This window comes from Vulpes vulpes, chromosome 2, assembly GCF_048418805.1.
Source record: "Vulpes vulpes isolate BD-2025 chromosome 2, VulVul3, whole genome shotgun sequence".
Classification (NCBI taxonomy): Eukaryota; Metazoa; Chordata; class Mammalia; order Carnivora; family Canidae; genus Vulpes; species Vulpes vulpes.
In genome coordinates this window covers 97,256,668-97,276,628 of record NC_132781.1, presented here as the reverse complement: position 1 = coordinate 97,276,628, position 19,961 = coordinate 97,256,668, and the positions used below count along the sequence as shown (strand labels likewise).

Genomic DNA, 19,961 nt, shown 5'->3' with positions numbered 1-19,961 from the left:
CTTTGAAATACTCTCAGGTCATGACTCAAACGTAACTTTCCTACTATATACTTCAAATGAGAAATCCACTTCTCTAGCATTTGTGGTCTCGGTTATATTTTTTCTCGGTTCTTGGTTGTATTTTTTCTCGGTTCTCGGTTGTATTTTTCCACTTTGTATTTATTTTATAACTTTTTACATTCAGGGTTATCTAGATATTATTCTATTGCCTGACTTGCCCCCCTAGAATGTAAATGAATAAGGGCTAGGGATTTCTGCCTTTTTCTTCTGTCCCAAAGGCAGCTTAGAGTAGTGGCCAATAGCACAGCCCCCAGGTATGCACCTGATCTTACTTGTTAGGTGATGGTGGACCCATTGCTCAATCTTCCTCTACTTTCTCTTTTGTAATATGGTATCTTCAGGAGTTCCAACTGCTATAACAAAATAGTGTCTGGTGAGAACCTATCTCCCCTGTTTTCTGGCTTTGTCATCACATGGTGGAAAGGGGCAGGGGTCTGGGCTCCCTTTTATAAAGACACTAATCCCATTCAGGAGGGCTCCATCCTCACGGTTTAATTGCCTCCTAAATCCCCACCTTCAAATACCATCACATTTGGGATTTAAGTTCCAACCTGTGATTTTTGAGGGGATATTAACTTTCAGCCTCTAGCACATGTGGACAGTAGGGCACCTGCCTTCATGGGATAATTAGATAATAAGATAATTTAATATTTGTAAGATGTTTAGATCGGTGCCTGGCACAAGAAAAGAAGTAGGTAAATATTTGTAAAACAAATAAATTGCTAAATTTCTGGCACACAAAATAGTATGTGGCTCTTGGAAGGCGGTCAGTAAATATTTGTTGAGTAAATCCTCAAGATACAATATACAGTAAATGGAAATCCAGTTCTTAAGTCCGAGGGTCTGCTGATGAGTGTGTTCTGTCTGCCACACCCAGGTAGGCCTACTATAACATTACAAAGAGATATCTGCTCTGAGGTGCTTCCTGAGTAATGGGCGTCTTTGGGCAGAAGCATTCTCATTGTTGGAAACAGGAGACACATGTCGCAGAAGGGAGAGGAGAGGATTGGCAAGTGCTGAGAAGAACCACAAGAAATACACATTTGGTCTTTGTCCCTGTGTCCTGGCACAGAGCTCCTAAATCCTTTGGAATTTCCTGAGTGATAAGAGTGATAGAGGTGTCTTTTGTTCTAAGGAGGAGACTCTTAGTAGATCCTTTGATGGCTTCAGGATGAGGGCTGGTCACAAGAAAGGCCGAGGCAGGATAAGAAGTTGGAACTTTCAACCCCACCCTCCATCTTTGGGGAGGGGCGAGGGGCTAGAAATTAAGTTAATCGTTATTGGCCAATGATTTAATAAATTGTGCCGATTGGATTGTAATGGAATCCCCATGAAAACTTCTAAACAATGGGATTCGGGTAGCTTAGTAAGCACTTCAAAATGCTTGGGAGGGTGGTATACCCAGAGAGGGCATATTCCTGAGATGTAGCCTTCATGATAAACTGGTAATAATAAGTAGTCTGTTTTCCCTGAGTTATGTGACCACTCTAGCTTGTCACAATTATGGACCCCAGGAGTGGATCGTAGGAATCCCTGATATTTTAGTTAGCCTATCAGAAGTTTGGGTGGTCTAGGATTTTCTATTGGTATCTGATGTGGGAATGGTCCCGTGAGACTGAGCTTTTAAACTTTGGGGTCTGCACTAAATCCAGGTAGTTAGTGTCAGGGTCAAATTGAGTTGTAGGACACTCGGTTGGTGTCCAGAAAGTTAGAGGGTTGGTTGGTGTGGGCAAACGACCAACCACACATTGGGTGTCAGAAGTGTTCTGCAGATGGAAACAGTTCAGGGGCTGGAATCTGTGCCTTAGTCCATCAGTAAGTATAAGCAGGTTTGCACAAGCTTATAAAACACGTTCCATCTAAGGAATTACATTTGAGACTACTTTGCGATATGTTGGAAATGTTTTCCTCAATTTTGCTAACAGAGAAATTACCAGCAGACACATAAAGATAGTTTTTGGAATAACACTCAGATGTCTTGATTTTTTTGGAAAATTGTAAATAAGCAAATGAATACATTTTTTTAAAAAGGCAGGTACCTTTTAAAATTTCATAATCAAATGTTTTCACCTAGAGTTATCATTGTATTTTGCTATTTAATATTTTATTTTTCGTCACTCAGATTGCAAGCTCCCTCCTTTTCACTCTGATAAGTCTCTTGGAACGGGGATCGGATGAGACTGCCCTATGGGGACAAATGAGACTTACAGTGAGAATGAGGAAGAAGACTCTAAGGCAAGTAGCTTTCCTCCCATGCAATTACTATTTTGAATGGCCTATTTCCCAGTCTCTTTTCCCAAGTAACTTCCTCTCTACTTTTTTTTTTGTCTTAAATTTATCTTCTTAAGGACTAAGCGTTTTTGAGACAAAATCAATGCATCTTTCATGTGTGTGTGTGTGTGTGTTTTTTAAAGATTTTATTTACTTATTCATGAGAGACACAGAAAGAGAGGCAGAGACTTAGGCAGAGGGTGAAGCAGGCTCCCTGCAAGAAGCCCAATGCGAGACTCAATCCTAAGACCTCAGGATCATGACCTGAGCTAAAGTCACATGCTCAACCACTGAGTCACCCAGGCGTCCCAATGCATCTTTCATAAAAACAATAATAACATAACTAAATTACATTGAGTGTGATGGCATAACACAAAGCAAAATATTTTAGGGCATTTATTTGTTACAACAATCATAGGAAGTCAGTACTATTTTAATCCCATTTTAATCCTTTATAGATGAAGAAATCCCGGCCCCTCAGAGGTTGGGTGGGTGACGTCACAGAGCCTGGCCCCTTCCTTGCTACATGGACGGATATCTGCAGACCTGATATCTCATATTATTGGCACAGAGAGAAGACTTGTCTCGAGAAACTGACATATGTCAACTGGAGAGTAGAAGCTCCTCAGTGAGCTCTTGATGATACGCGGATCCTGGTTTGACATTTATCAGAAGGGCAAACAGCAATCACCACTGGACCTTCCTTCCTGTCTTAGCAGGAACTGAATGTTTTCATGCCTCTGAGCTGTGACTGCCAGGTCAGTTATCAGTTGTGGTTTTATGTCAAGGAAATCAAACTGACGGCAGCGATCTGTCTGAAGTAAGTGAACTCCCACCCCAGAGCCTCAATAAAGCTTCATATCAGAGCATAACTTAAAACAATAGAAAGTCCACATGGCTGCCCTCCCCCACCTCTCAGATCCTCTCTGCCCCTTTGCTGTGTACCATCCACTGGGGAGTCTCCTCCATACCCAAGCTCTTGTTCCCTTGCTTCTTTGCTTTACTACTGTTTAACCCACTAAAACCTAGTTTTGCTCCAATAATGTGCTTTTCCTCAAGAAAATGACATCTGATTCAATTCCAAAGGACACCATTTTAGAAAAGGAACATTTCACTTCTTGCAGGTCGCCATTTCTCTTGCTGGTGATGTGTTCTTGCTGGCTCAGTGTCTCACTTCAAGGCATCCGGATGCAGATTTAAAACATTCCAGAAAGAAATAAGATGCAAGGTTCTATGGCATTTAAAATAATTTATGCATCCTGTCCTCTAGGCTTACAGCCAAGCTGCAGCAGGAGAAATTTGCTTCACATTCTATCAAGGCTTGCACCACATTGAATCCTTTTGGAAGGAAATCTAAATTGCAATTGTAAAAAAAGAAATCTGGGGAGAAAAAGAGCCCAGTGTTATTCTGCAGCTCCAAAATGGTTGTAAAGTTCTCCAGGAAAAATGTCAGGACAATATCTGGTAGAAGTTTAAAGGCTGTAACTAAAGTTTGTTGCAGCTATTAAGAGTACTGCACATTAAAAAGGGGTCAATTAACATTTATCAAAAGATGCTGGCCTTAGAGAAGTGTATTTACTCTGGGAGGCCAAGCACATTTCCGTGTGCCTTTAAAGTGATAACAACTCATGGAAAAAAATAAGCTCATGAGGAGGTGGGGGTTGTGGTTCCTACAAGGCCTGGATTTGCAAACTCTATGGGATTCTCATTGGTTTTCTCAGTGATACACTTTTTGAAATTTCCAAAAATTGTAATTGTCCTTCATTTAGACTTTATTTAGAAGCAGAAGTGTAGATGACATTTCTTAATGTCTGGATCTGGGAAGTCAGAACCAGGTAAGGCAGCAGTTTCTAGTCAGAAATTCTATCTTTTCTCTATCATGCACTCTCATCTGCCCTTCTTGCTGCACCCCAGGGTAGTAGGGTGCATGTATGAAATGTGGCCACCTGTACACGGGAAGCATACAGGAGTCTCAGAGAACTGTTGGCTTTTGTCCTACCGGTTGCTTTCATCTCTGAGGCCCAAGCTCCAGTCTCCTGTAATGAGCCTGCGTGTAAGCTGGAAAGCCGGGATCTCTAAATGCAGAGCCTCCTTTATGATGACATCTTCATAGTTTCCCTGATGACTAAATCTGGTGTGTTTATCTGCTTCCTTGGAGAGCTCTGAAATACTTCAATTGACTCTCAAGTTATCCAGAGGTGGTTTGCATTGAAATCGTCTTGCTGTGGGCTGCTTCAAATCTTGAAGGCTCTGTCTTTAGTTTCTGTGAATCTTGACTTTATTGTTTCCCCACTGGATCTGAGATCCAGTTCTGCCCTTTACTGACGTTTGACTGTAACCATGCTGGAAGTCTCATCATGCCTCTGATCCCCACTGGCCTCTGAAACCATTTGATCTTTCCAATTCCTTTCTGTAATTCAGATTTGCTGAGCTTTGTGATAACAATAGATAGTCCTGACCGAGCATTTATTGCTAAATTAATGCTAAGGACAACTCCATGGGTTAACTGTTAACATTAAATAAGTAAATTATTTGGGGATGCCTGGGTGGCTCAGTTGGTTAAGCGCTTGATTCTTGATTTTTGGCTCAGGTCATAATCTCAGGGTCACGAGATCAAGCCTGGAGTTGAGCTCTGCCCTCAACCATGAGTCTGCTTGAGATTCTCTCCCTCTTTCCCTGCCTGTCCCCACCCTGCCCCTGCTCATTCCCTCTCTTTCAAATAAATAAATAATATTTTAAAAAATAATTTCCTCATTTATTTCAAGGGCAGCACTTTAAATTCAAATATCAAATACCTTAATAATTAAGTCTAGCTTGATCACAAGAAAGTGGACGAAATCTGTCATTTTCCTGTGTTATCCTCATTATTGAGGAAGATAAACTTCTACCTCAGACAGTCTTGGTTGTCTGGGTTATCTGGGACTTTTAGAAGATGAAGAAGGGAGTTCTTGTTTGTCAAAAGAGTTGAGTGCACCTGGGGAAGGTCCGTGTGTCAGAATGTGTTGTGTTATTTCCTTGGCAGAAAGGGAATGAATAATTTGCTGGAAAGGGTGGCTACAGGCGAGAGGGGCATTTCACACTTGCTGATGGCTTGGGTTTTTTTTTAGTAGAGGACCAAAGACATGGGGGCTAAGATCTGAAAAATAAGAGAGAAAAGTAGTCATGGAACAGTAACCAGACCTGAGCAGTTGTCTCCAGAATGGTCTCTCAGCTTGCTCCCCTGCAATTCTCCCATTACTTTGCCTGCTGAGTGACCTTTTGAAAAGAGTTTGGATTATATGGCTCCTCTGCCACAAAACTTTCAAGTGTGCCTATTGCTTTGAAGATACACCGTGAGGTCCTGTGGACGTCATCGAGGGCTTTAACTCTGGCCTCTGCCTACTCTCCAGCAGTTCTCTCTGCCTCAGCCCAGCTGTTTGCTCACAGCCACCATCTCCCTGGTATGCCTGTGCTGTCCCCTGGGGAAGGCGTACCCCCCTTTGAAGACCGAATTCAGATATCACTTGCTCTATGACTCCTTTCATACATAATTAACTCTTCCCTCCTGTGGGACTGCACTGCACCATGTAAATGGTTCTATCCTGGGACCTATAGTACTTAATTTGCCATATTTGTTTAAATGTTTGTGGGCTACTGAGAGTAGGGACTTTGTCTTTTTTGTTTTGTAGCCCTGGAATCAAGCATACCTGCTCTCCAAAATTATGAGAGGTATACATCTACAGCTAATTTAAAGGCTGTATGATTGTCATTAGCGTTGTTTTTCTTTGACATTTTCACTTTTTATTTAAAGGAATGGTACACATAAATGCTGTCTTTGATTGTTAGGGAAGGTTGCATGAGTTGCATGAATAATTTTTCCCTTTTGGTATCAGAAAAGCAATTCACACCATTTAAAATTGCAGTTTTGAATTTACCCCACCTTATCAAAGCTCGATTAACATAGTCCAAAAGAGTCATAGAGAGGTAAGATCAGAAAAATCCTTATTGAATTGCCCAGAGCAATTGCTCGAGAAATGCCACTAACTGGAATCCCTGGCAGCTTCCAGCACCTGCTTCCTGGGTCTGGGTTCAGGCCTACACATACCTGGGATGGTGCAAAGGGTGATCCAGGAGTGGTGGATGAGGAAACAGGGAAAGGATCTTTGGAATTCAGAACATTTCACTTTAGATGTTCTACATAAATTAGCTGAGGCACACATCCAAAAGCCCCTGGAGAAAAAGGTACAATCATTTCCAGTTTGGAACAAGGGGAATGGGATAATGGAGAACCTTTAGGCAATTCGTTTGAAAACAAAATCACTGGAGCTTCCAGACCAAGGCTAGTGATGAAGGCAAGAGCTGAATGGAAGCATCCTGATTTATTCAAGTACTTGGAGTTAAACTGGCAGCTAAGTCCCAACAGTCTGACCTAGGGCTCAACCAGGGGCCTCTGTGCTTTGAGGGGTGGGGGCAGGAAGCAAGCCTCCATCCAGCTGCACACTATGGCATTCTAGGTCCTTCCTTTTCTATAGCTCACTTGAGTTGGTATCAGGGCAGGTTTAGAAGCAAAAGGATTTTCTACCATGTTAATTAGCCCTCAGTTCTGGATACTGCACACTTTCCTTTCATAATAAGTAAAGTGTTTCAAAACTAACAGTGGAAAGGAAGCAAAAAATATGTTGAAAGACAAAGATAGAAGTATTTAAGAAATTAAAACAAAATGATCATTTATTGTTTTTAATATGTAGTCAAATATGAACAGCAGTATTACACAAATTGTTCCCTTCATCCCCTTCTAAAATCCCAAATTTGTTGACTCCAACTGCAAGTGAAAAAACAGGATTTAATTCTGAAAATAGCAATCAACAGAGAGAACACAGATAACATTTGGTCACCACCAGCTTCCAGACTTCTTAAGCTGAACTGTGCCACCATCACAGTCGATAAACCGGCTTTCTTACAAAATTATTACTAGGAAAAAATTTTTTTGAAGATTTCCCACATACTGTAGGCAGAACCAGAATCGCAGAAAAACTTGGCTTAAGTAGCTGCATGAGGAAAACTTTAATGAATTATTGCAATCATAACGATCCCCAGGTAAAAGAGATGGCAAATTAATGAGCTGTAAGGAAATACATTCAAACTCAGATAATTAATCTTACAGAGAAAATAATCAGGAAGCTTGCAGAAGTACATAGCATCTGAATTCTTGAATTGAAGCAGTAGGTTTCAATAAAGGTCATACCTTTGCTGCTATCAGACACCATTAGTGCAAATTCATGTACAATCATTTTTTACATTTGCAGGTTCAGGTACGTCAAGCGTGAGGTCATCATGAAGAATGCGCATGTTATTTGATCGTGGAAGAATGCAGCTCGGAATGTCTCACTGACAGGGCAGAGGAAATAGGAATGATGCCCAGAGGACTGGAGCAAATTTAAAGTGCTCAGTTTTCCAAACCCTGTACTAAATGAAGTTTTGGAAAACCTCTGCAAAATTAACCTTCACCTGAAAGACGCATCCTTGATTTGAGTACAGCGCTTTGGAAAAACAGTGAGAAACAATCTTGCAATGTGCTGTGCTCACCCACACAGTCTTTCCTTCTGTATAGGGTTGACTGGCTTTAGAGGGTCAGATTTCCCCCAATGTTCTCTTTCAGGAGCACCACAGTGAGCTTTGTGATTCTGACAAAGGGTACAATTATACCCACTTCGAAGTGCATTTACAAATATTCTGTGCACTGGTGCAACTGGCATAAAACACAGACAGCCCCCCCGGGTGCCCAACTTCTCCTTTCACACTTCAACATTTCAGATGACTACAAGCAGAATTACCAGAAACAGTAGTAAATTCCTGGCATTGGAAGTTCCCATGATCCCAGCTGGCATGCAAAAAAGGCTGTCTCTTTTTTTCCCTTGAAAATAATGTACTTCCCAGGCACTGTCCAAATGTCTCAAATGAGGCAAATGAGAGATTTGTTTTGACCAACCCATGAAAAGACTTTCTCCTTCTCAGCTAGGGCCCTGAGATTTAGCTATAATGTACACAAAATGTCTGTGTCTAAAGAACCTTAATTCATTTCCCTAAAATGATTTTAACAGTTCTCAGCAAGGAAAGCTCTGACTTCACTTTGATGGTATTTTCAGAGTAAACTGGTGGAGGACACTTAATTTGGGTTTTTATTTTTCTGCTATAAATATGACAATCTGAGCATGTTTTTATTCAAATCACCTTACAAGTAGTTGCTTGAACTTGACCAGATGTCTTGATAATAGTACATGAATCTGGTCCCGAGATGGTCAAAACTCACAAAGATTCAGCAACGGGTCCGCAGTTGAAAGAATCATTTCTTCTGTTTTCCTCAAGAAAATTATTTTCTTTTAATTTTACTTTTATTGCCTGTGTGTGGTTGGCTGTCTCATGTTCTCTGGTACAGGGGAACCAAAGCACTTGCCTTGAAGGTCAGAGAAGATCAATGGAAAAGCCTCTTTTTGGTCCTTACTTGACCATAAGTAACCCAATTTCCTACAGCAGGGGCCTTCACGGCTTTCGTATTGTGCCATAGGGAGAAGTATAGGTGGATGATAGTTGAGTTAGATTGAGGACATTTGTGACTTTCTATATGTCACCTGCTCCCTAGGATAACCTGCAGGATTTGTGCCCCAGTGTATGAGTGTCTGAATGACCTAATTGTGAGCTGATCTTCATTTACTATCGATCTGTACATTGCTCTGAAGAAGGTGAAAATTCTGCTTGATGGCCTATATCAATCTTTATTTTTTCCATGAATATACCCACCCACCTGCTCCTATGTTTATACCTGTCCTCATATAGCAAACTTCTAAAATTAGTTTCATGCTATTTATCTGTGTAATAAGCAAAAGGTTTATAGCTTCATGATCATTAAGTGGTATTTTGGTCATGAATATATAGCTTTTGTAATGCTAGGGAAAAGAGAGATTCTTTTTAAAAGTAACACACTAGTAGGAATGAGAGAAGTCACTGAGATTTTCAACCAGAATCAAGATAGATATATCACTATCTGCTAACTTAAATTGTTCTGCTTTATTCCATTAGGAGATTTTTTTTTTAGTAATTCTTAGATGTTAATAAATTTTAGAAATTAGAAAAAGATGAGGACCAGTATATGATTTACATTACTTTTTCCCCCAGCCTTTTATTCTGGATTTGAAGTAACAGAATCTTTTAATGTCAACAGTCACCTGGAAATTCACTTATAATGACATGTTTTGAGCACTTGTTTCTCTAGACATAATTTGGTCATTCATAATAAATGTGCTATTGAGAAGCCAATGATGATGTACTTCATAAACTTGTCAGGGAGAAGTGATTCAAGAAATTATGTGATTTTACTTGAATAATTACCATCTTAAAAAAATTACCATCTTACTTCTTTGCAATAATCACTGTGATAGTGATGGGCAGTGGATGGTTTAAAAGTTATGTCAGGTCACAATCAGCAGATGCATTCCAATTTCGACTGAGATTAGAAGATCAGCTTAATCAAAATATTATGTAACATCAAACTGTCTGATAAGATCGTGGTAGAGGTGTGCTCAAGGGTCTCCTGGGCTGAAGCTTTCTGGTTTCTAGGATTGTCTTGAGAGAGCTCACTCTGTGCATGCTCATCAATTATTCTATAGCCTTAGACAAAGTAATCAAGGCTTTCAATTGTGTCGTCATAGTAGCAACTTTTAGTAAATGATTAAGAATGCTTGCAAAGTCTGGGGTGGTCTGTTAGAAAAGGAATCAAGGGAGGCCTGCTATTCTAGTTGGGGCTTGTTGTTATTCTAGGAATATTCCTGAGGGATTGTCTTTGTTAAAACTCCATCAAGTTTTCTAACTGGTGCAGATAGACACAAGCACAACTGACTTGACTCACAGTTACCCATAGGAAATCACTGACCCAACAGGAAAACGGACTTAAGGCACATCAAATCAGTAGGAACTTTGGCTTGACAGATTTAAACATTCTGACTCTCAAAATTCCAATTTTCAATTACTTGAGACAGTCAATTTTTTCTTCTAGAAGGATAATAAAAAATCAGATATAGAAATAGAAATATCAGAGTATCAGAAATAAAAAGCTCATCCAGATATACTTGAATTTAGATGTACCAAGCTTCAACTTTCATACATATTTTGAAGGCAAAGATGAAGGACTAAGATTTACAGATGTGTGAAATGACCAAAAGAAAACTCCTGAAAGCAGAGATTGGGATACTGAAGTTGTATGACCCAGAGTCCCCATACTGAAGCTAAAATCACATCAGGTACTATTATAGCAGCAAGGCATAATTACCAAACAGACTTATCTCTCGCTATGAAAAAGTCAGTTTCCAAGTTTCCAGAGATAACCGATCTTCTGATCTCTCAATAAATTTGTAAAGCTGAGAGATGGGGAAATAGATAAGGATGATGGTGGGTTGTAATTGAACTAGTAACTTTTACAATCCCTTCTAATTCAAACAGTTTATGATTCCAAGTCTTATTGGAAATAGAAAAAAAAACCTATTTATCATAAAGTTTAAGTAAAAAGCAAAAGAGAAACCTTTCTTTTTTTCCCCTCATATGTTTTGCTCATTAGATTATCTGGTACTTTTACCAAGCCCAATCCAAGGACATTTGGCAATGTTTGGAGACATCTTTAGTTATTATAGTCCATGTGTGTGCGTGCGTGTGTGTGTGTGTGTGTATGTGTGTATGAGAGAGAGACAGAGAGACAGAGTGCTACGGGCATAAAGTCAACAGAAGCTGTTCTGCCTGGAAGCTGCCAAATATGCCCTACAATGCATGGAACTATTCCCATCTTACCCTCCCACAAAGAATTAATGCTGAAGTTGAGGAAGCTTGTGACATAACAACCACACACACCTAAAGTGCAAATGCTTCTTTGATACACGGTGCTTCCAGAAAACCTTAAAACTATGATGTTGAAAATTCAGAAAATATTGGTACAAGAAAAGAGAACTGTTACATCTAGTCTGAAGAAGTTCAAGTGACCTGGGAAGTCCTCCTGGGTCTGGGACAACTTTGGATGAGTCACTTTTCTTCTCACGAATGAAATTTGCAAATCATTAGAAATAGAGCAAACAGCACCGATGTGCAATGATGTACTGTATTTCTGAAACAGTCTTTGGGAACATACTTGATACCTCCCTAACTACATATAGTAGACTACTGGAATTGGGAATTGGATGGAGTTATATTGATCTGACCCACTTGCAAAATTGTGTTTGAGGATTCCATCATATTACAATTATCAGTTGACATGCCTGAACTCTCACTATTTGTATTTATCTCTATACATCACAAGGTCCAGTAGAGGAACTTGGTTCCAGTAGGTGCTCAATAAACATTTAAGTAAACTGAGTGGCTGGATGAGTGAACAAATAAAGGGATGAGTCAAAGTGCTCCACAAAATGTAAAGTGCTTTACAAACACAAGATAATATGAATGTATAATAGGTAATGCCACAGACCTCACAATATTTGCTCAAGAAAACCTTCCTAGGACAAAAATGTTCAAACAGTTTAAAAAGCAAATAACAATTGTGTTGTAAGAAAACAGGCTATGAAGAGTCTTAGTTTTCAGATATATTTGGGAAGAAACGAAACAAAGTAGAACAATTTTAAATGAGAAAAAATAGTGTTGCTGACAGATGACCACAGGGAGGGGTGAGGGACATGCAAAACCAAATAAAGACACTGTAATGGCTGGAGCCTGAAGTCACTGGTTGTTATAAAGATGGTACGATACATGAACATGATAGAGGAAGATTGTCCACGTTCTATAAGAATAGTCAATACTACAGATGAAATTAGCCCTCTAAGCTGGTTGGTTGGCCTTAATTGCTGACCAAGGCAAGAAAAATGGTAACAGAAATGACCAGTCAGGAGTTTTAAGTTCAACACACAATTCTGACACTGGGAAAATTATCATATCTTTCTGGGCATCAGTGTTTTGATCTGTAAGACGATACGCTTGGGTTAGATGACCTGCCGTAATTCTGGCCTATGGATGCTGATGCCAAAACACAGGATAGGATGGGAAAGTTAGAGCTAGAGAAATCTCTGGGAATTAGTAAAGCTCATTGTAATAAAATATCTGAAAAATACCTGCAGAAATACAAGGCAAAATAACATGTTACAGGAGGAAGAAACCATGACAATAGGAACTATTTCTCAGTCTTATTTAAAAACTCATTTCTTATCATGGAAGAAAAGTTTCTTGAATCAAGGCATGGATTCTAGCAAAACATTTTCTCAAATGGGCAACAGACACAAGAGTACATAACAAAATTTATACTTCTTCACGAAAGGTAATAACATTAAGAATTTTTTGCCTCAGAAACTAATAAATTATACTAATCAGAATATATATTATCTGCATAGTAGTATAATTTAAAAGAATAGTAATCCTCTTATTTGCATTTGCTAATTTCTATAGTTCCAATTAAGCTCCACATATTTTTATATTTTAATGCATTGGCCCCTTATATTTGTGTTACAGAGATAAAACAAATATTTAAAATTATTTATTTGAGGTATTTCCTTCTAAAGAGAAGCCTGGTGGTCAGCTCCTGGGCTTCTCCTTGCTACAAAGAGTAAACTAGGAAATCACAAGGAACTAGAGAGGCTAAGTGACTCCACAGAATAAAGATTTGTGCTAGTTACAGGATACTCACAGGGCCTCTTTCATGGCAGAGGAGTCAAAGTTGGGAGAGATGTGACAGAGGGGAAATATTAAGAGAAAATATTAAGATGGAGGAAAAATCGAGCAATTTCCTTTGGCGTTTTCTCAAGAAGTATATTGATTTGATTGTCTTTGAATGCTTTTAGGATTGATGCTTTTCTTCCTCCGGATGCAAATTTGTGCTGAGACTGAACCAAGGATGTGCTTCATATGAGTTACACTGATGTAAGTTTTCAAAGTCTGTACATCTGTACATCTGTGCATCAATCTGCGTAATAACAACCTTGCAAGGAAAGCAGAACAAAAATATTTTTATTTTCCAAAATTGTAAATTGAGACTCATGGAAGTTAAAGTGATTTTCCCAAGATAACATAGTGGAGACTCAAAGCTGTGTCAGCTGGTATTCTTTCCATTATAGCATGCTGTGTCTCTGAGATCAAAAACACTCAGATACACCCAAGAATGACCAAATCTTCTCTTTTTCTTCCTCCTCCTTTTTATTCAAAGGGAGAGAATTAAAAGGAAAGACCTCTACAGCACTGTATAATAGAATTTTCTGCAATGATGGGAATGTTCTGTTTTCTCCGATATGGAAGTCAACAAGGCACAGGTGGCTATTGAGCATCCAGAATGTGACTAGTGACTGAAGAACTGAGTTTTTTAAAATTTATTTTTAATTAATTTAAATTTAAATAGCCACATTTGGCTGGTGGATATGATACTGGACAGCACAACTCTAGAAACTCCATGTTAGAGAGATTAGCCCTAGGTATTTGAAAGTAAAATAATAATGAGGGCAAACTGTACTTATTTTATTGATCTTTAGTTTTCTGTTTGTTAGTATATCTTAAAGTCTAAACACTTCATAAACACACCAACATTGTGGTTCGTGCCATCTGGTTGGATTTATTTTTCTTGACATTCATATTTCATCCTAATCATCAAATATTATTTTCTCTGTAGCACCATTTATCTGATTTCTTCAAAGTCTGTGTGTGTCCCTTTGCTATTCTTAACTTTTAAAATTGTCATCCTCACTCTACTATGTTCATAGTATTTAAGAAATGTTTAGATGCACCCCTTCTAATATATGATGTATGTAAAGTCCAAAGCATCAATGTCCATTCTGAATTTCTAGAAACATTGTGTATGTTTGCTCCTCCTTTGCAGTTAATGGGCACCAGGAACAAACCAGAAATATAAAATAGAATAAAAATTTCATGAAAAAAATGGATTAGTCAGCCTTTCCCCTTACCACTAAAAGATTCATATACAGCAGAAACTTCTCACCACCTTTAACTTCTCCTTTTGTTAGGAAGTTTTCTCACACTTCCAAAAACTTTCCCCTATTATATGATGCTTTAGTTCACTGAACAATTCAGTGTTTTATGTCTTATTTGTTTTTTTTCCAGAATTGTCAATTCTTTTAATTGAAAGTGGAAGATGGGCTCTGAAGGGAATAAAGACAACATGACAACTTCAAAGAATTGTGTAAGGAGTTTGATATATACACAAGGTTTCTATAACTGTCAATCAACTGCTATTGGAAGCCATCGCTATCACAAAAGCTAGTGGAAGAAGCGTCATCTTATCCTAAAAGGAATCGTCTATGTGTTCCTTATATCTTTGTAGAATACCAGTTGCACCAGTTACGTTGGCAAGTCATTTGGTTATTGCTATCTGACCAAACCTACCCCACAAGAAATAAGTTGGGATATTTCATACAAACTGAATGCAGATACTGCAGAGAGATTGTCATCACATCCTTCAATTGCTTGTCAGGTTTTGTTTTTTGTTTTTGTTTTTTGTCTTTTTTTTTTGTTTTTGCAATTATTAACTAAGTAGGTTAGGAAGAAATGACTAACCTCATCAGGTATTTAAAAATGTAAAGCAAAATATATGTGACGGAAAATAGCAGTAGTTTACATCAGCTGACTGTGAAGATAAAATATGGTACTTTGTTAGTAGACTGATGTTCAGTGGAGACACTGGGTACAGATGCTAAGCTGTTAGTAAAGTGCTGCTTACAAGACATCTCTGCTTCTCGATACCTGAATCTGCAAATGTTGAACACTGTACCCTACAGCGTCTTGGCACAGGATGTCAGTTTCGTGGGTCGAGATGTCAATGACATTGTACACATAGGACCTGAATTTAAACCTTGGGAGCTTGGGATACGTATTAACCACTTTCCTCCTCAAGCAATGCCTTGGCCTTTCCCCATTCACCGAGAGGTTTCAAAATCTGGATTGTGATTACTGGGCAAAATGACAGATCCATCTAAGGAGCATTTTGCATCTGCTCTATTTAGCCAGGGATGGAAGGGGTTGAGAGAAATGAAAGAGTGGCTCAAATAGGCAGGAAAATGATCGGCACTGCAACTGATTGAACCACTTTTGCTAAGTGACATAAAAATATTCTAATATTAAGGATTATTTTACAACTCTATGGAAGTATGCAGTAATGCATCTCGCATTTGTTTTGTCCTGATGACAAATGCACTCTTTGAGTCACAAGAGCCTGCCTTGTGTTAGTTATAAACAAAAATATATTTATATATATATTTATGTAACTACTATGTGCTTTAAAGAAAATTACTGTATGATTCAGCAGGGTTCTTTCATTCTTTTTCTATTGTCAGGGATATGCTGACTTGAATGGCTTCTGAGACAGGAATCGACAATGACATGGGCCTTAAGTACTGAAGTAGCGCAAAGTAAAAAGAATAACCTGAACCCCTCCTCCCCCGTATGTTTAGAATCCCTTAACGTTTTTGCTTCAAAAACAATTAGGGACTCTCTGTATTGTTTCCTTCAGCCAAGAGCAAATGTGGCTTCATAGGATTTCATAGCTGGCAAAACAGAGGCAATGAATCTTTTTTTTTTTTTTTTTTTTAAAAAAAAAAAAAAAAAGAAGTGTTTTATCCCGAGGCAGAAGGGAAACCCTCAGGTGCCACTCTCTCTCCCTCATCCTTAGCTAAGAGTTTGGCAATTCTGTTACAACCCATAGAAGGGACACTCATTAACAGGAAGAGGAGGCATGGTTTGAACCTCCTCCACAGATAAAGGATTTGTTCTGTAAAATAATGAACTTGTTGCAACAAGTGGTTCTAGACCAGAAGAACAAAATCCTTTTTGCCACATCTGGTGGAAAGATAGAAAATCTCTTATTGAACATTTGTTTTTTTGCTCCTGCATGAGCTGTTTTTCTTAGGAATCTTGAAACAGTCATCATTGCTCTTTTGGAAGAAAGGGTTCAGGCTTTGGAACTCAGTCATCTTTGAGACATCAGAGAAGAATATTTGAATCAAAGGTGGAGATCTCTCAGGAACTAAAGCTTTATTATTATTGTTTTTCTCGATCCCTTTGCAACCCTGCACCTAAGCCAATAGCACTGTGATATTGTCATACTTTAGTTAAGTCCACAGGAGATGTTCTGAGTGAACTATAAAATGTCATTCCTCTAGGGAATTCTATGTTCGATGGTCAGTGGTACCTTGCATATGTTTTAGTTTTTCTTTTACCCTTCCTGGGCTGGGCTTGTCCAGAAATCTCATCTCCTTCAGGCTACAACAGCTTAGGGATCCTTTGTGTGTGTGTGTGTGTGTGTGTGTGTGCGTCTTAAAGGTATAGGCAAATTTTTTAGTCTTAACACCTGTAAGCCAGCACTGGTGCTGTTCTGTCCTAGAAATTTTAGCACTGCTCTGATACAATGAAACCTTCTTTCTCTCCAACTGGTTCAACTTCCGCATAGGCAGGATGACCAGAACCTCTTCGAAACTTCATCGCAGGCCATCTGCTTGGGCGTCTCTAAAACAGAAAATGCAAAAGTAATGAATACCAGGGTGATGGTCGTATCACGAAAAACATATCTGCCAAATATTTTAAAGATTTATTCATCTACTTATTTGGAGGAGGAGAGAGAGACACAGAGAGAGAGCATGGGTGGTGAGGGCAGAAGGGGAGGGAGAGAGAATCCTCAAGTAGACTCCATGCTGACTGCAGAGCCCAACAGGGGGCTGGATCCCAGAACCCTGAGATCACAACCTGAGCCAAAACCAATAGTTGGATGCCCAACAGACTGAGCCACCTAGATGCCCCAGTATTTGCCAAATATTTTAGATTAGCTTCTGAATTAAATTTAGCAATACATTAAATTCTCTCATGTTACTACCACAGATGGAATTACATGTGCTCAAAGACCCATGTTTTCATCTTTCCTATGGCACTAGGAGCAGTCCATTTACCATAGCTGCCCCATAGGAACAAGAGCTTCCCAAAGTCACAATGTATGCCTTATGCATACTTTTGTCTAAAAGATTCTCTGAGTGTCTAACTAGGAAAAAATGAATTGTAGTAAAAATAAAAACAAGTTTTCTGAATATCTAGCCACTGACTGTTTCCCTTCTCTAGGAAATAATATCATGCCATTTTATTTATTAATTCTCTCAAAAACATAAGGCCATACTCTTCTGCACAGCTCTTAGAAGTGTGTCTCAAATTAGGTGCTAGACTTTCTAGTAAACAAACTAATAGAAAAATCACTTAATATCTGAAGAAATTATTTATTAAGCTGAGACGTATAGGAATATACGTGATTTTTTTTGCATTTGAAAATTAACAGATGTCACAGACAATCTCAAGCTTATGACTTAAATAATTGTACAAGTAGACACCAGTCCTAAAACCCAGGTTATTTATTCTGACAAAAGGAGCGCACCTCTCCTCAGTACTCTGTCCATCAGACAAACCTTCTGTGATTTGCAAATAGAAGTGCTGATATGAATTATTAAGTTACAGCAGCAGGAGACACTAAGATGCATTTCACGGCTCCAGTGACACTGGGAACTAATGCTCCATTTATCAGAGTGCCTGCAATTTTGGAGTATATAAGACAATAAGTACTGAAGGAAGTTTATTTCTGTCTGAAGTTTATTTCTATCCAAAGAATTTTGATGTGAAAAATGTTAAATATCAGTGTAGATACTGGCATTTGGCAGCTTTCTAGATTTGCCAAGTCCATTCCACTGGCAATGATTAATGGGCATAGAAGAGTTTTCACATCAGGTAGGAATGAGTATTAGCTCTACTTTCTGGAAAAATACCTAGTGAGGCAATTATATTCTGCCTATTAATATTATTTACTGCCTGTATAACATCATGTGATCAGAATGCCTTATATTTATTAACTGATTAAGTCCCGTGGTATACGTGAAAAACTGAATTATCCTTATTTTCTAGGAAAAAAAAAAGTTAAGACAAAGAGAGGGCTGAATAGCAAATACTGTGTCTTTGTTGGAACTAAAAATCATCATCAATGGAAATACACTGAGCATTTTTAGGGAGCTGGGCACTTTAACTCATGATCACTCCTGTCAGTGGAGAAATGCCAATCTGCTACTGTGCTCACGAAACTCCCATTTTGGTTTCAGTTACTTCACAGTTGGGTTTTTGAAGGCCCAGCTGCCCTAGTCCTTCTCCGAGTCAAGTAGCACCACTCAGTCTTTGCTCCAAACCTCCACCTTTCCAAGGCCCGCCTGCCTGCCAGCTGGCAAGTACAGCCTTGTGAACTAGCCCTACTTGACAACCCAGTACATAAAGATATTGTGCTGTCAGTGACTTAAAAAGGTGCACAGATTATCATCAAGAAAATAAGAGACAACAGGTGCTGGCAATGAGATGGTGAAAGGGGAGGGCTTCTCCACTGCTGGTGGGAGTGTAGATTAGTTCCAACCACCATGGAAAATATATGGAGGTTCTTCAAAAAGTTAAAAATAGATCTGCCATATGATCCAGCAATTCCAATTCTGGCCATATATCCAAAGGAAATGAAAACAGGAGTTTGATGAGACCTCTGTGCTCTCAAGTTTATTGCAGCATTATTCACAATAGCTAATGTATGGAAACAGCACAAATGCCCATCAATGGGTCAATGAACAAAAAAGCTGGACATATACACAACAGAAAGCTATTCAGCCATGAAAAAGGAGGATATCCTGCCACTTGCAACAATATGGATGGACCTTGAGCATATTATGCTAAGTGAGATAAGTCAGAGAAAGACATATCACTTATATGTGTAACCTAAAAAGGTCAGACATGTTTAAAAAACAAACAGTGGTTAACAGGAGATGGGGGCTGGGGAATAAAACTGGTTGTGTTTTAGGGTACAGACTTGAAACTAGTATTGAGCCACAGAGATCTAAAGTACAGTATACAGAATTTAGACAATACTATTGTACTATAAGTATATAATGTGATAATGTTACAACCTTATTATATCAATGTATCAAAGTAACATGTTGTGAAACTTAAATTTATACAATGCTACATGTCAGATTTATCCAATTAGATTTGTTCTAAATAAAAAGGAGCATAGATGATGAGAATGATGATGATGATGCTTGTGAAAGTTATATTTTATTGAGCTCTTAGCTGTATTTAATGTTTTATACTAGGTGCTTTACATATATAATCTCATTATAATGCACAAGTCAATCATTTACATTTTGCACAAACCCATTAAGCCAGCAAATGGCAGAACTCAGATTTAAAATGAGATCTACTTAACTTTCAAAGTTAACTCTCCTTAAAATTTGGTGGTTTGTGTACGGCTCACGAAATTTGTGAACATGGTTCTAATTTTATTTCAGTATTTTTTTGTTTGTTTGTTTTAAAGATTTTATTTATTTGAGAGAGAGAGAGAGAGAGAGAGAGAGAGACAGAAGGCACACACATGAGAGCATGAGTGGGGGTGGGAGGAAGGGTAGAGGGAGAGGGAGAAGCAAACTTCCGCTAAGTGAGGATCCTGAAGCAGGGCTGATTCCAGGACCCTGAGATCATGACCTGAACTGAAGGCAGACACTTAAATGACTGAGCCATCTGGGCACTCCCAATTTTATTACAGTCTTATGAAAAAATTTAAGATAACTAGT

The 19,961-nt window shown here is 38.7% G+C and overlaps 1 protein-coding gene across 3 annotated transcripts in view; it reads right to left on the bottom strand.

Moving 5' to 3' along the window:
• Positions 1-7,011: 7,011 nt before the first annotated feature.
• PLXDC2 (plexin domain containing 2) overlaps positions 7,012-19,961 on the bottom strand; it is a 455,724-nt gene continuing 442,774 nt past the window's right edge. For 2 of the 3 annotated variants that reach the window (XM_072749364.1, XM_026013595.2), the window contains one exon: positions 15,927-16,836. In XM_072749364.1, coding sequence (XP_072605465.1) covers positions 16,720-16,836 — 117 coding nt within the window. In that variant the 3' untranslated portion in view covers positions 15,927-16,719. Of the gene's footprint in view, positions 13,310-15,926; positions 16,837-19,961 lie in introns of those variants that run through there. The other variant, XM_072749365.1, reaches the window with a different exon arrangement.